This window comes from Rhodotorula paludigena, assembly GCF_050403205.1.
Source record: "Rhodotorula paludigena JCM10292 DNA, Rt_paludigena_JCM10292v1_ctg47, whole genome shotgun sequence".
Lineage (NCBI taxonomy): Eukaryota > Fungi > Basidiomycota > Microbotryomycetes > Sporidiobolales > Sporidiobolaceae > Rhodotorula > Rhodotorula paludigena.
The window spans coordinates 28235-42686 of NW_027481411.1; the positions used below are offsets into that span (position 1 = coordinate 28235).

At 66.6% G+C, this 14452-nt stretch overlaps 6 protein-coding genes across 6 annotated transcripts; 4 read left to right on the top strand and 2 right to left on the bottom strand.

Annotated features, from left to right (window-relative positions):
- Positions 1 to 49: 49 nt before the first annotated feature.
- On the bottom strand, positions 50 to 1715 carry JCM10292_001409 (uncharacterized protein; the record flags this gene model as incomplete). Its single annotated transcript, XM_076651187.1, has 3 exons — positions 50 to 1111; positions 1171 to 1552; positions 1633 to 1715. The coding sequence occupies 3 exons, from the start codon at positions 1713 to 1715 to the stop codon at positions 50 to 52; spliced, it is 1527 nt and encodes a 508-aa protein (XP_076503222.1).
- A 278-nt stretch (positions 1716 to 1993) lies between these two features.
- On the top strand, positions 1994 to 3435 carry JCM10292_001410 (ADP-ribosylation factor GTPase-activating protein; the record flags this gene model as incomplete). Its single annotated transcript, XM_076651188.1, has 4 exons — positions 1994 to 2105; positions 2171 to 2384; positions 2462 to 2558; positions 2626 to 3435. The coding sequence occupies 4 exons, from the start codon at positions 1994 to 1996 to the stop codon at positions 3433 to 3435; spliced, it is 1233 nt and encodes a 410-aa protein (XP_076503223.1).
- A 1281-nt stretch (positions 3436 to 4716) lies between these two features.
- On the top strand, positions 4717 to 6897 carry MET3 (sulfate adenylyltransferase; the record flags this gene model as incomplete). The annotated part of the gene is made up of 6 exons (XM_076651189.1): positions 4717 to 4719; positions 4865 to 5058; positions 5118 to 5275; positions 5336 to 5509; positions 5570 to 6681; positions 6799 to 6897. The coding sequence occupies 6 exons, from the start codon at positions 4717 to 4719 to the stop codon at positions 6895 to 6897; spliced, it is 1740 nt and encodes a 579-aa protein (XP_076503224.1).
- A 1589-nt stretch (positions 6898 to 8486) lies between these two features.
- Positions 8487 to 10753, top strand: PRP3 (U4/U6-U5 snRNP complex subunit PRP3; the record flags this gene model as incomplete). The annotated part of the gene is made up of 5 exons (XM_076651190.1): positions 8487 to 8563; positions 8701 to 8707; positions 8767 to 9135; positions 9202 to 9985; positions 10062 to 10753. The coding sequence occupies 5 exons, from the start codon at positions 8487 to 8489 to the stop codon at positions 10751 to 10753; spliced, it is 1929 nt and encodes a 642-aa protein (XP_076503225.1).
- A 913-nt stretch (positions 10754 to 11666) lies between these two features.
- On the top strand, positions 11667 to 12778 carry PLP2 (Plp2p; the record flags this gene model as incomplete). Its single annotated transcript, XM_076651191.1, has 4 exons — positions 11667 to 11669; positions 11729 to 12105; positions 12184 to 12392; positions 12456 to 12778. 4 exons carry the CDS (start codon positions 11667 to 11669, stop codon positions 12776 to 12778), a joined length of 912 nt encoding a protein of 303 aa, XP_076503226.1.
- Positions 12779 to 12873: 95 nt separating this feature from the next.
- Positions 12874 to 14275, bottom strand: JCM10292_001414 (PRCC domain-containing protein; the record flags this gene model as incomplete). Its single annotated transcript, XM_076651192.1, has 4 exons — positions 12874 to 12881; positions 12953 to 13094; positions 13167 to 13606; positions 13675 to 14275. The coding sequence occupies 4 exons, from the start codon at positions 14273 to 14275 to the stop codon at positions 12874 to 12876; spliced, it is 1191 nt and encodes a 396-aa protein (XP_076503227.1).
- Positions 14276 to 14452: the final 177 nt, after the last annotated feature.

The window sequence follows — 14452 nt, forward strand, 5'->3', positions numbered from 1 at the left end:
ACACTGGCGCAAGGAACCGAGAGACAGAGAGGCAGCCTTTTTCCCCTCGCTACAGCTTGACCGCCCCATGCGCCCCGACCCCGGCAAGCGGCCCTCCCGGGCCCCTCGCATACGCCTGCCCGAGCAGCGTGCTCGGCGGCAGCGGCGCGTACGGATACTCTCCCGCCGCGACGGGGCCGACCGGGGCGCCGTACCACCCCCCAGCGACGCTGCCGCTCGGCGGCGGGTACCCGAGGACGCCGCCGCTGCTGCTGGAGCCGTATCGGGGGCCGTACTGCCCGGGCGGCGTCGGCAGTGCTGCGCGACCGCCGAGGAGGGGAGGGAGATACGGCCCGAGCGGTGGGGCGCCGTCGTCCTCTCCGCCGCCGCCTTCTCCCGCTCCTCCCGGGGGGAGGTCGCCCGCGCTCTCGTCCGACACGCGCCTCTGCATCCCGACCCCCGCTCCCGCTCCGGGAGGACCGTAGGCCCCTCCTCGCCTGCGATCGAGCATGATCCAGTCTGCGACGTGCAGGCGGACGCCGGCGAGCTGGGCGCGGAGCGCGGCGAGGTCGTGCGACTGGTGCAGGTGGGCGTGCTCGAGCGCGTGGAGGGACGACGAGAGGTGCGTGTGTGAGGCGCGGAGGGTCGAGAGCTGCGAGGGGAGCGGGGGGACGGAGGGGGAGGGAGAGGAGGGGCGCGAGCGAGGACGCTTGCTGCTGCTGCTGCTGGGACTCGAAGGACGCGCGGGAGCGGGAGAGAGAGACGGAGGGAAGAAGTCGGTCCCGAGCGTGGTGCGGAGCGCGTCGAGCGAGTGCTCTACGTGCGCGAGCCGGTCCTCTGCGCGGTTTACCCTCTTGCGCAGCGCCCAGTTGTCGGCCTCGAGTTCGAGGACGAGGGCGTCGTAGCGCTCGAGGCACGCGCGGATGGGCTCGTAGGCGCACTCGGACGCGAGGTGCTCGTCGTGGAGCTGGGCGCGCGGGCCGGCGAAGGGGCAGCCGTGCGCGGCGTGCGGGCACGGGAGCGGGACGAGCGGGCACGAGTGCTGGAGGTGGGCGGGGTGCGACGCGCGCGCGAGGTGCAGGGTGCAGTAGGCGCAGGGGAGCGGGACGGCGGGGCAGACGGACGGGTGCGACTGCGCGAGGGCCGGTCAGTGCGAGTGCAGGATGCGAAAGAGCTGAACGAGAGGCGCACGTCGACGTCTTGTGCGGCGAGGTCGGCGTGGCACAGGTCGCACTGCTTCGACGGTGGCTCTGCGTCGTCGCCGGCAGAGGTCTCGTCGCGTTCAGCGCTGTCCGAGTCGGCCGTTGGCGGGTTGCGAGCGGGACAGGCGCGGGCATGGGCGGGCCACTCTTCGAGGCGGAGTTGCTTGCGGCAGGCTGGGTGGGCGCACTGGACGGCGAGGTCGTCGAGGAGCTGGCGGATGGGCCTGGGCGGGGCTGTGCAGGAGTCGATGTGATGGAGCGGGGAGCGGTCGACGGGGCAGAGGGCGGCTGACTCGAGAGCGCGGGCGAGGCAGGGGCGGCAGAAGAGGTGCTGGCATTGCGGGGTCTGGACGGGGTCGCTGAGCGGGCCTCTGCGGGGGCGGGGGAGAGCGGTGAGTGAGCGTCGGGTCGGGATGGACGCGAGGTGGGGACGAGCGGAGGGCGGACTTGCACGCAGATCGGGCAGAGGAGCGTCGGCGGGTACGCGAGGTACACAAAGTCGTCTCCGCTGTCCAACTCGGCTGGTCGCGCCATGTCCTCGCGGGCAGCACGCGGTCGAGAGGGGAGGGAGGCCCGTACGGTGCTGCCGACCCGGGTCCACCTCGCTTGTGTCAGCCGGAGCAGCGACACGCTAGACTCGACTGTGCTCTGCTGATCGCTACACACGCTCCCACGCACCCTGCCCAGCCCCCGACTCGCCCCACTCGCGCGTCTCGTCCTCGCCGCCTCCACGCCTCACCGGACCCGCGTCCGCACCAACCTCCCCTCTCCGTCCGATCCCGCACAGCCGAGCACCCTCCCCGCACCGAGCCATGTCCCAGCGCTACACCCAGTCGGCGAGCGAGACCAAGCGCAACCAGGAGACCCTCCGCGCCCTCCTCAAGCTCCCCGACAACAAGGTCTGCGCAGACTGCAAGCGCAACGGTGCGCCGCCCGCCCCGCCCACCCAGACCCAGTACTGCCTGAACTCACCTCCCCCGGCCCTCCAGACCCGCGGTGGGCGTCCGTCAACCTCGGCCTGTTCATGTGTCTCCGCTGCAGCGGCATCCACCGCGGCCTCGGCGTCCACATCTCGCGCGTCCGCTCCATCGACCTCGACACCTGGACCCAGGACCAGCTCGAGACCATGCGCCGCTGGGGCAACCGCCGCGTGAACCTCTACTGGGAGGCCCACCTCAAGCCCGGCCACATGCCCCCCGACCAGTTGCGTCCCTCTCTCTCCGCGCAGCCCTCCCTGTCCCACCGTCGCCCTGCTGACCCGGCTGCCCGCGCGCACGCAGCAAAATCGAGAGCTTCATCCGCAGCAAGTACGAGATGAAGCGCTGGGCGATGGACGGCCCGCGACCCGAGCCCGAATCGCTCGACAATGGTGCCGCCGTACGTCGCCTCCCCTCCCCTCTGATTCTCCTTTTTGAATCCGTTCCTGACGCGCAACGCCCGCCAGCCCGCCGAGTCCGCCCCTCCGGCACCCACCTCCGCCTCTCCCACCCCCGCCCCTTCGCGCAAGTCCGCCGCAACCACCTCGGTCGACCTCTTCTCCTCTTCGAGCAGCGCACCCTCGTCCTCTGCGCGCGCCGCCAAGCCCCCCAAGCCCGAAGCGTCCCTCTTCGACCTCGACTTTGACGCGCCCGCGCCCGCGCCCTCGCCCTCGAACCCCTCCGCCCCCTCCGCCTCCTCCGCAGCTGCGCCCGTCCCGAAGCGCGACCCGAAAGCCGACATCCTCTCGCTCTTCAACGCCGCCCCACCCCCGTCCGCGCGGCCCGCTCCTCCTCCTTCGCACGCGCACTCGCAGAGCGGGGGCGGCGGCGCATCATCATCCATGGGCGGCTTGACGGGCGGACTCGCAGGGCTCAGTTTCGGCGGCGGCGGCGGGGGCGCGAGCGAGTCGTCTTCGTCGAACGGCTGGGGCGCAGCAGCAGCGGGAGGCTTTGGCGACTTTTCCGCAGGCCCGCCGCCTGCCGTTGCTGCGGCGAGCGACCCTTGGGGCTCGAGCGGAGGAGCGGGAGCGGGGGGCGGAATTTGGGGCGCTTCGGCGCCGGCACCGGCACAGGCGCAGGGGAGCAAGCCCGACCCGTTTGCCGACTTTGGCGCCTTTACCTCGTCGTCGAACTCGGCGGCGTCCTCCACGGGCGGGGGTCCCCCGTCCTACTCGAGCGCGGGGGCGGATATCTGGGGGTCGAGCGCGAGCACAGCGACGATGACGACGACGGGAGGTGCGAAGGACGTGGGAGGGTTTAGCGACATTTGGGCGTGAGGGAGTGAGGAGAGGGATGAGGTGAGGAGGAGCAGGAGGGAGTTCTTGTATGACTTGGTTTGTGCTCTTGCGACGATCACGAGGGGGCTCTTTCTTGCGCGGATTGGGTCGGGGAGAAGGAGTTCGGTGAGTGAGGAGGGGGGCGGAAGATGCGTCGGCTTCGCTTTTGCTTTGCTTCCCACCGCCTCTGTTCCTCTGCCCTCCTGCACGCAGCTGCAGGAAGGACGTGCGCTTGCCATCTCGCTGCAGTTCTTTCCCTGCTTGTGCTGCGTGTCACAACCCTACGCGGCGGACGCACAACAGACCGACGGCACGTCTTCTCTGTGGACTGCACCGCCGGCTCTGCTGGCACACTCTCATAGTCGTCCTGCGCTTGTACATGCGTCTGTATGGTACGGCGATCTTGCTCCCCTCCCTCGCTGCGGCGCCGGACCGTCGCACCTCGCCTACACAACCATGGCTTTCGCAGCGACTCTCGCGGGCTCCATTCCGTCTTTGCTGGGCACTAGCCGACCCTCTGTTCGGCGCATTACGTCGCTCGTTCTCGAGCCTTCCCTCGAGCTTTTCGCCGCGTCCTTCTGTGCCCGCTCGGCGCGGCGCATCAAGTCAAGGACCGTGCCCGGCCGGCGGTGCAGTCGTCCGCCAGAGATGGGGCGATGGGGGTGACTCCCGCCCCTGCCGACCGACCTTGGTGCATTGCAGGCCGGCAAGCTCATGCCTAACGCGAGTGAACGACAGGCTCAACAGCTGGGTCGCATGCGGCACGACGGACTCGAGAGCGTGCTGCTGCCCAGCGTCCGCGATGGCGTGACGGTCGGTCGAGACAAATTATGGCCCCGTTACTCATCAGAAACTTATCGAGAAACTGCATGCAAGCAAGCGCGTGTGCGCGAGGGAGAGAAAGCGGCTTGAGAAGGTCGTGCACGTCGCCGTCGTCGCAGGCTGCCAGATGCGGCGTGCGAGCCCCTACTGCAATTCAATGGAACATAGAAGCATCCGCGGGAGCGCACGAGCCACAGGACGGCGACTTGACGGTGCAGTCTCGGTGCAGCCAATTTTCGAAAAACCTTGACACAGCGCAGTAGACCGTGCATGCGGGACGTGGGAAGGTGGCAATGGCTGTGCAGACAACGCACAGGTGCCAAGCTGTTGCGTGCTCTTCCGCGCGGCTGACCACGCATGTCTCAGACGGGTATGGCGTGCGAGGACGAGTGTCCGAGGAAAGCACCGCGGCGACGCTCCCTTGTCCCCCTCCAAGCCCTCCGAGCCGAAGCAGCAGACATGGTACGCCGTGCATCTATCCAGCAGCAGCGAGCGCAGAGCTGACCAGACCGCTGCCCGCCCGTCCGCACTTTCTTTGCATCCTCGCCTTGCTCCGCCTCGCTCTTGCTCGTCCCACCCATCACCGCACCCGCGTACCTGCGGGCAGGCCAATTCTCCCCACGGCGGTGTCCTCAAGGACCTCCACGTGCGCGATGCGCCGATCAAGCAGCAGCTCGTCGCCGAGTCGGAGCAGCTCGTCGACCTCCGCCTGACGGAGCGCCAGCTGTGCGACCTCGAGCTCATCCTCAACGGTGGCTTCTCGCCCCTCGAGGGCTTCATGGGCAAGGAGGACTACGAGAGGTGCGCTGCCCCGGGACCCGCTCGACGCCGTGCAATTGCTCACACCGCTGGGTCCGCAGCGTCGTCGAGACTCTCCGCCTCGCCAACGGCGCCCTCTTCCCCATGCCCATCACCCTCGACGTCTCGCAGGAGCAGATCGACTCGCTCAAGCTTGCCGAGGGCGCGCGCGTCACCCTCCGCGACTCGCGTGACGAGGCCCCTCTCGCCATCCTCACCGGTGCGTACCCATCACGCGCTCTCGCCCGCGAAAGCCAAATCTGACCGCATCACCACACAGTCTCGTCCATCTACAAGCCCAACAAGGCCAACGAGGCCGAGAAGGTCTTCGGTGCCGACGACAAGGCGCACCCTGCCGTCTCGTACCTCCACAACACCGTCAAGGACTTCTACGTCGGCGGCACCGTTCAGGCCGTCAACGCGCCCGAGCACTACGACTACGTCGAGCTCCGCTGTGCGTGCTACGAGCTCGCCCGGAGGACCACGTGCACCCTCTGACCCTGCTCGTCCGCAGACACTCCCGCCGAGCTCCGCGCCTACTTCAACAAGCTCTCGTGGAGCCGTGTCGTTGCCTTCCAGACCCGCAACCCCATGCACCGCGCCCACCGCGAGCTCACTGTCCGCGCCGCTCGCCAGCAGCGCGCCAACGTCCTCGTCCACCCCGTCGTCGGCCTCACCAAGCCGGGCGATGTCGACCACTTTACCCGTGTCCGCGTCTACGAGGCCATCATCCGCACCTACCCGAAGGGCATGGCTGCGCTCGCGCTCCTCCCGCTCGCGATGCGCATGGGCGGCCCGCGCGAGGCCGTGTGGCACGCCATCATCCGCAAGAACTTTGGCGCGACGCACTTCATCGTCGGCCGCGACCACGCCGGCCCGGGCAAGAACTCGCAGGGCAAGGACTTTTACGGCCCGTACGACGCGCAGGAGCTCGTCACGCAGTACAAGGACGAGCTCGGCATCGAGATGGTGCCGTTCCAGATGATGAGCTACATCCCCGACCAGGACATCTACCAGCCCGTCGACGAGATCCCCAAGGGCACCGTCACGGCCGACATCTCGGGCACCGAGCTCCGCCGCCGCCTCAAGACGGGCGCGGCCATCCCCGACTGGTTCTCGTACGAGGCGGTCGTCAAGGTCCTCCGCGAGTCGTACCCGGCCAAGTCGCGCCAGGGCTTCACCATCATCCTGTCGGGATACGTCAACTCTGGCGCCAACGCGATCGCCAAGGCGCTCGAGTCGCAGTTCCAGCAGCAGGCCGGCCGCTCCGTCTCGCTCCTCCTCGGCGACACGATCCGCTCCGAGCTCAGTGCCGAGCTCGGCTTTGCGCCCGAGGAGCGCCACAAGAACCTCCAGCGCCTCGCCTTTGTCGCCGCCGAGCTCTCGCGCGCCGGCGCCGCCGTCATCGCGACCCCGATCGCGCCGTACGACCACTCGCGCAAGGCGGCCAAGGCCCACATTGTCCAGAACGGCGGCGCCGGCGGCGGCAACTTTTTCCTCGTCCACGTCGCGACCCCGCTCGAGCACTGCGAGAAGACGGACCGCCGCGGCGTGTACGCGCGCGCGCGCGCCGGCCAGATCAAGGGCTTCACGGGCATCGACGACAAGTACGAGATCCCCGAGGACGTGCGTTGGTCTTTCTCGTTTGTTGCGCGTTGGCGCATGAGAGCGCGCCGGTTCTGATGATCCGGGAATGCGCCGTCGCCGCTCCGGCCCTCTCGCTGATCTCCTCCTTCTGTACAGGCTGATCTCGTCGTCGACCTGAGCAAGCAGACCGTGCTGACGGCCGTTCAGCAAATTATCCTCATGCTCGAGTCGCAGGGCCTCATCGGCTTTGCGTAAAGGAGCGCCCGACCCTCCCTCCCTCTTCCCCCGGTTGTGTACGTAGAAGGCACCGCGGTGCCCGTCGCTTCTCTCTTTTCCCTGGACTTCATATCGCAGTATCTCTCGCATGGTGCGCAATGCAGCATTTCGCAGAACGAGCCTAATGTTGCGGCTCTGTCGATGGAGAGAGCTCGAAGAACGTGTTGGAGCGGCTACACACGATGCGCGAGACTGCAAGATTCCTCGACCGCACCATCTGCTCTGCTGCATGATTCCGCACGAAACCGTGCCGGCGCTCCGTGTGGCCGAAGCCGAGTTGCCCTTCGTCGTCTGGGGCGGCTGCGCGTGAGTCGAGTGTGTGCAGTCTTTGTAGGGAGCGAAAGCGGACGCACTCAATCCTGTCACCCACACTTGCCCACTCTGCATGAGTACGACCGTGTGATGCGCGCCGCACGCCACCTGGCGCACCTCGTCGCCCTCGTTCCCTGCGTCGTCTGGCAACTCCAGCAACTCTGGCTCGCCTCCCCCTGCTCCCACCTCCTCGTTCAAGACACTTAACTGCCCCTCCTTGTTCGAGCCAAAGACATACACGCTCCCGTCCCTCGTTCGCACCGCCGAGTGGAACGCTCCGCACGCCACTTCGGCGGGAAAGAGCCCGTCAAAGTGCTCGAGGTGGTTTAGGCTGACGGCGCTTGGCGTGTCGGCGGGAAAGGGAACGCAGGAGGAGGAGGCAAATGGCCCGGACTGGCCGTAGCGCGAGTCGCCGTATGAGAAGACTTGCGGCGACGGAATGGAGGTGAGGAGGAGAAAGTGTGCGGCGCCGGACGCAACGGCCTGGATGATCGGTGCGGGTAGTGTATGGGAGGCGGTTCCGGTCGGGAGGGCGCCATTCGAGGGCAGAGCGAGGCGAAGGAAGGAGGCCGGGGACCAGAGGAAGGCGTCGAGCGAGGCGTAGAGATGGGCTTCCTCGTGGCCGTCGACTGCTCCCAAGTTCCAACTGGTCAGCGAGGGCGAAACATTCAGCAGCAAAGGGTGGGCATCATACCCGGTACGACCAGCAGTTCGCCCCGCCCGTTCAGCTCAGCCAAGCGGTAGCGTCCTTCCGAACAGGCGCCGTCACTCAGCTGCTGTACTCTGCCATCCTCCAGGAGCGCGGCGACGAATTCCTCATGCCCTAGCCAGCGACTAACGGCGACAGAAGGCAATTCTGCGCCGGGTGGGAGTCCTCGGATGACCCGGCGCCCGCTCGGTGCCTCTGAAGTAAGAAGCACAGTGCTCAGCATGACCGAACTGACACGGCAGAGCAGCAGGCAGGCAGACGCACGAGTCACAGCCTGAGACCAAGAAGCAGCCTCGAGGGAGACAGCGTCGTCCAGGCAAGCGATGTCGCTGAGGACGACACGATCGTCTGTAGCGAGCTGCTGGAGCGCGTTCGAGCCACAAGCAAGCACCACCATTCCACCGCAGCGAGGTCACGGGAGCAGTTGCCGGCAGAGCCTCCATCACGCCGCAGGTCCGCCTCTTCCCACAATCCGCAGCTCTGCTTGAAGAGCTTGCGAGAAGCGCAGACAGGCCAGACAGCTTGACGCAGCACTTCGACGCTCAGCATGAGCGACCGCAAGCGCCCAAACGTGCTCGGAGACGAGGGAGCGGGGTCTCCTCGCGACGCAAAGAAGCCTCGAGGGTGCGTGCAGCTCGCTTGTGGACTACCGGAGTGCTAGGGCAGGGCCTGCAGCTGCCAGCCAGGCAAATCAGACTGGAGAAGGCTTTGATGCACTCGCTGACTTCCGTCTATCCTGATCTGCATTCCCCCGCCTGCAGCAATGCTGTACGTCCTCTCCAGTGCATACCGTCGTGTCGTATCGTACTCATGAGGCACTCACGCAGCCCGCCGCACCGTCGTTTGTCCCCGCCCCCTTCTCCGCTTCGCTCCCTCCTCGTCCCGCTGGCGCACCCTCGCCCGGCGGCCAGGCGGCCATCGATATCGCCGCCAAGCGCGCCGAGATCCAGGCAAAGCTCGCCGCTATGAAGACCGCTGGCGGGATCCCCTCGGCGCCTCCCGCTTCTGCCGCACCGGCTCCGCCCCCTCCTTCGGCAGGTCTGCCTGCGCGCCCCGTCCCGTCTGCGGCGCCGGGTCCAGCGCCTCCTGGCGTAGACCCTGGACTTGCGGCCAAAATCGCCGAGGCCAAGCGCAAAGTTGCCGAGATGGCTGCGAAGAACAAGGCGGCCGCTGAGCAGAGGGCGAACCCGTACCTCGTGAGTTGCTCCCCGCTGCTCAGTCATGTGCGTGAACCGCTCGCTGACTTGGCTTCTCCCACGCAGTCTGGCTCGCTCCAGGGCGTGAAGAAGGAACCTACCCTCGACCCGTCTGTCGCCGGTCGTGGAGGACTCGGCATGGCAGCGCACCCGCTTCTTATGGACATGGGCTCGACGCCTGCCGCAACGTCAAAAAGGGACCGCTACAAGCCCATGGCGCCCAAGTTCTCGACGACCAAGGCCAACGCGCGCATGCCAACCGCGCCCGCTCGCCCGGCCACGCCTGTCGCCTCGACATCGGACGTCGGGCCCGACTCGCTCAAGGAGAGCGAGTTCTTCGACGCGCGCCTCGGCTACGGCTCGGTCGGCGCGACGGGCAAGACGCACATGGGCAAGGGCAAGCAGCGCACGACGTTCGCGTTCAAGCCCGCCGGCACGTTTGTCCGGAAGGGCGAGGCGCTGCGAGCCGAGGCGCGCATGGAGGACCTCAAGCGGCGCATCCTCGAGAGCTCGCAGAAGGCGGGCATCCAGAGCGACCTCGAGGAGACGGCCAAGAAGGTGCGGCGCCCGCCGCCGCCCGACATCGAGTGGTGGGACGAGGGATACCTCTCCGAAAAGGACTATGCGTCGTTCGCGACCGACTTCCTCGACCGCTCGCCCCTCATCACGCACCTCGTCCAGCACCCGATCCAGATCCCGGCGCCGCAGGACAAGATCCAGGTCGAGGAGAAGGCGCTGTTCCTCACCAAGAAGGAGATGAAGAAGATGCGCCGCATCCGCCGCCAGGCCGAGCTCCAGGACAAGCGCGACCGGCAGAAGATGGGCTTGCTCCCGCTCGACCCGCCTAAGGGTGCGTTCCTTGATGTCACCCACTCGACCGGTCTCCTCGAGCTCGCCTCTGACTCGCATGTTCTCCGCCACCGCAGTCAAGATCTCCAACATGATGCGTGTGCTAACGCAAGAAGCGATCTCCGACCCGACCAAGGTCGAGGCGCAGGTGCGGCGCGAGATGGTGGCGCGCGAGCGCAAGCACGTCAAGGAGAACGCCGACCGGCAGCTCACGGCCGAGGAGCGGCGCGACAAGCGCGAGAACGAGTACGCCAAGGACGAGTCGAAGGGCATCCAGGCCGTGGCGTTCAAGGTGCGGTACTTGAGCGACCCGGCGCACAAGTTCAAGGTCAAGAAGAACGCGATCGACCTGCACCTGACGGGGCGCATCTGCCACAACCCCAAGTTCTGCCTCGTCGTCGTCGAGGGCGGGCCCAAGTCGATCCGCAAGTACAAGCAGCTCATGCTCAACCGCATCCGGTGGACCGAGGAGGCCGCGCCGCGCGCGCACGACGCCGATGCCGACGACGGCGCGCCCAAGCTCGAGGACCACGGCGGGATTCTCCGCCCCGCCGGACCCTTCACCGCGCCCGACGAGCCCGACGAGCCCCAGTCGCTCGCCGACAACTCGTGCAGCGAGGTGTGGGCCGGCGCCGAGCGCGAGCGCCTCTTTGCCGACATCCGCCACGCAAACTGCCCCTCCGAGTCGAGCGTGCGCGAGACGCTCGGCAAGCTCGGCTACCTGTGGGACGTTGCCAAGGCTGAGGGCAAGGAGGCGGTCGACATCTGAGTAGGCGAGTCGTCGAGGTGCAACCCGCGTTCTTTTCCTCACGCCCCGCTTTTGACGTCTGTGGTTGGCAAATTGCAGAGGTGGCTGCCTCTCTGCTCTGCAACTCCTGTAAGCACTACTACAGTGGGCGTTGGCGAGCGTAGATAAAGGATAACTGGTAAGGTGTCCCGACGGACAGGACGTCGACTTAGTTCTGCAAAGAATCGTGGACGCTCTCTGCGCGGCACTGGGCAACACCTGCGAGGGTTCTGCTTTGTCTGCGCCAGCCAGCACAGAGCAAAAGGCTACCTGGCGCTCGCGAGAAGGAGAGTTCGCCTCGCCCAGCGGAGAACCAAAAAAGTTTGACCACGATGGGGTTCGAACCCACAATCTCCTGATAGCGTCGAGCTAGAAGCTCGTCGTAGTCAGACGCCTTGCCATTGGGCCACGCGGCCTTTAATGAGGGGCGCCCCTACCTTATGCATACAGATACGGCGATCTGCAACAACTGTCGAATGCCAATTCTGACGGCGCCTGATCAGCACGGCTTCGATAGACAGCAAAGCATTGCGTCGGAGCTGATGCAGCCAACAGCAGGGTTTGCAGGGATGGACACAGCAGCACACGACGCGAAAAGCAGAAGCATGAGATCGCTTTAAAAGCGCGAGGAGATTGTTGCGAGGCATGAAAGCGCTCACAGTAGCTCAACTGGTCCATACTCGTCACGTAGGACCCGCAAGGTGACAAAGGGCGAGGGCGCAGGAGGACAACCCCATCGCTGCGCGTTGATCAGGTCGCTTCGCCACACACAAGTCGCTTCATTGTGACAGAAGAGCTCTTCCAGGCCACCTAGTGCCGCTGAGGTACCTCACAGAGCTGCTCAAGCGCCGCCCGCTGCTCCCACTCCTCCGCTTCCCCCACCTGCTGCGACGACATGGTCAGTCCCAGCCCGGCGCTCCAGAACCCGCGAATGCTAACGTTCGAAGCGGCTCACAGGCGCCGATCAACTACGAGGAAGACACCGAGTTCAACGACGCGCTCCGGCGACATGGCATCATCCCGCCCAAGGAGTCGTCCGGCTCTCGCTCGCCATCACCGCCTCCCGCGCCGCCCTCCCCGACCCTCTCCGAGCTCGACCTCGACGACCTCTCCCTCGCAAAGGACGACGCGACTTCTCGCCAGGCGCTCGAAGAAGCGCTCGAGAAGCGGCGCGAGCGCGAGAAGGAGACGTTGGGCAAGCGCCGGTTCGGGCGCGTGTACCCGATCGGAAAGGTCGACTACAAGCGCGAGGTGACAGAGGCAAGTAACGAGGAGCTGCCGGGCGAGCCCGAGGGATGGGGGACGGGCGTCGTCTGCGTCTTGTTCAAGGACAGGTGCGTCGTCGTCACTATCGGTCAGCGCGCTCTTCCGAGACTCGCTACTGATGCGACTACATCTTTGTTGACGCACAGCATCCCCGAGTCGAAGAAGCTGATGCCGCTGGTTCACGAGCTCGCGTCACTGTACCCGTCGACCAAGTTTGTCTCGATCGTCGCCGACCATTGCATCGAAAACTACCCGGACAAGAACGTCCCGACTATGCTCGTGTACCGCAAGGGGCAGATGATGGGGCAGATTGTCGGGCTCGGGTCCATGGGCGGGATGAAGGCGACCTTGCGCGGTGCGTCCCGCTGTCCTCCCTCTCTTTGGGGACGCAAGCTGAAACTGACATGGGACCAAACAGACGTCGAGCGGATCCTGTTCGCCTTCCGCGGCGTCGACTTCCACAACAAGGTCGGGTACGACCAAGCGCCCGTCTCGTCCCAGTTCTCCTCGCGCGGCGACGCAACCGCGCCCGTCACCAAGGGCGGCGCAGCGGCGGGCGAGGGGCGGCCGACGAAGCCGCGTGGGGACAAGGATGACGCGAGCGACGATGAGAGCGAGGACGAGCAGGCGTTCGTGGGCGGCGGGAGGCGGAGCGGGATCCGGAGGGGGACGAAGCTGGAAGAGGCGCGGAGGAGGGCAAAGGGCGGGAGCGACGACGGCGATAGCGACTTTGATCTGTAGCGAGGGAAGAACTGCACCCCTTCGCTTTTCTCTCGACTGAGGAGCCAGAGCCCCAGAGGACGAGCGAGTTGCAAGCTGGTCTACGTATGCTGCGCTCAGAATCCTGTCGAGGCAAGAGCGAGGTCAGAATGTGCGCACGCAAACACCAGAGGAGCAGGAGAGAGAGAGGCGCACCATACTTGTTGCCGGCGCCCTTGCGGTTCTGCCGCGCCTGGGCGATGCGCTCCTCGAGTTCTGCGCGGTTGTCGTGCGCGGCCGCGAGAAGGCTCGACAGCTGATGCTTGCGCTTGGCCTGCCCGCCGAGCTGCTTCGGGATCTGCGCAAGCCCGTATCGATCAGTCACGGCACGGGACAGTGAGAGAGGGAAGCTGGGAAAAGGCAAACGCACCCCGCGGACCTCGGCCGCCGTCTTGTACTTCTCGTCGCCCTCCTTGCCCGGAACCTGACTCGGTCGGTTCGCCCACGCGTCCCTCGCGCGCTGCTTCTCCTCGTCGACATCGACCAACCCGCCCTGGTCGCGGATCGCGGCGTCGTCAAACCCGCGCGGCACGTCGCCCGCCTCCTGTTGCTGCTGCTGTTGCTGCTGCTGTTGCTGCTGCTGCCAGGCCATCCACATTTCGTACGTCTCTTGGTCTTTTGCGACCCACTCGCCCGACGGGAGCTGCGTGAACCCTGGGTATGGGTCTGCGGCAGTCGGCTTCTTTGCGGCTGCGGGAGGCGCAGCGGCAGAGGTGGAGGGGGCGGAGGACACGGAGGGTGCGGCGGAGAAGGTACGGGAGGGCTTCGAGCTGGAGGAAGACGCGGAAGAGGAGGCGAAGGTGACGGAGCCTGCGGCACTCGAGAGCGTCAGGACTCTCGGTTCGGACACTACGAGAGGGAGCGAGAAAAGCACGCACCAATGCCGAAGAAGTCCACAGCAGGCTCTGCGGGTGGAGGAGGGGGAGCGGCCGCCTTGCCCTTCCCCTTTGCTGCGACTGAAGGCGGGAGGAACATGGGGGCAGGCTTGCTCGCCGGCGCCGCCGCGGCCCCCGCATTTTCGCCGTCGAAGAGCCCGTCGAGGCCGCTCGGCCCTGCGGGTGCGGCGGATTTCGCTGCGGCAGCGGGAGGAGGAGGCGGCGCCTTTACCTCGTGCTTGGGTTTGGGCAGCATGGCAGCGAGGCCGGTCAACGGTGCGCCGCTGCTGCCACTGCTACCGAGTGCAAGCTTGGGACGCTTCTTGGCGGGCTCATCGGCGTCGGCGTCCGCCGCTGAAGAGGCAGAGGGCGCGGGGAGGTCGAGGAGGATTCGGACGGGGCCCTTGTCCTTTGCCTTCCTGGGCGGTGCGGCAGGGGCTGCGTCGGAGACGGAATTGGGCGGGGGCAGGTTCAGTGCGCCGCTCTTTGGCGGCGGGAGCTGAAGGCCGCCAGCGCGAGACGGAGGAGCCGGAGCAGCAGCGGCGCGGGATGGGGCAGGGGCCGAGTCCGAGTCCGAGTCTGAGCCGTAGTCGACGAGACCCATCGTGCAAGTCTCTAGCCGCGCAGACTGTGCGAGCAAGGGATGCGCCGAATTGCACCGTGCAAGCCGCACCTCTCCTCAACTCATGTTCCGCTTTCTCGTCCTTCGTGTGAGTCGCTAGCAGTGTCCGTCGACTCGAGTCGTTTCAATCGAGCTTGCACGGACGGTGACCCCAAGAGA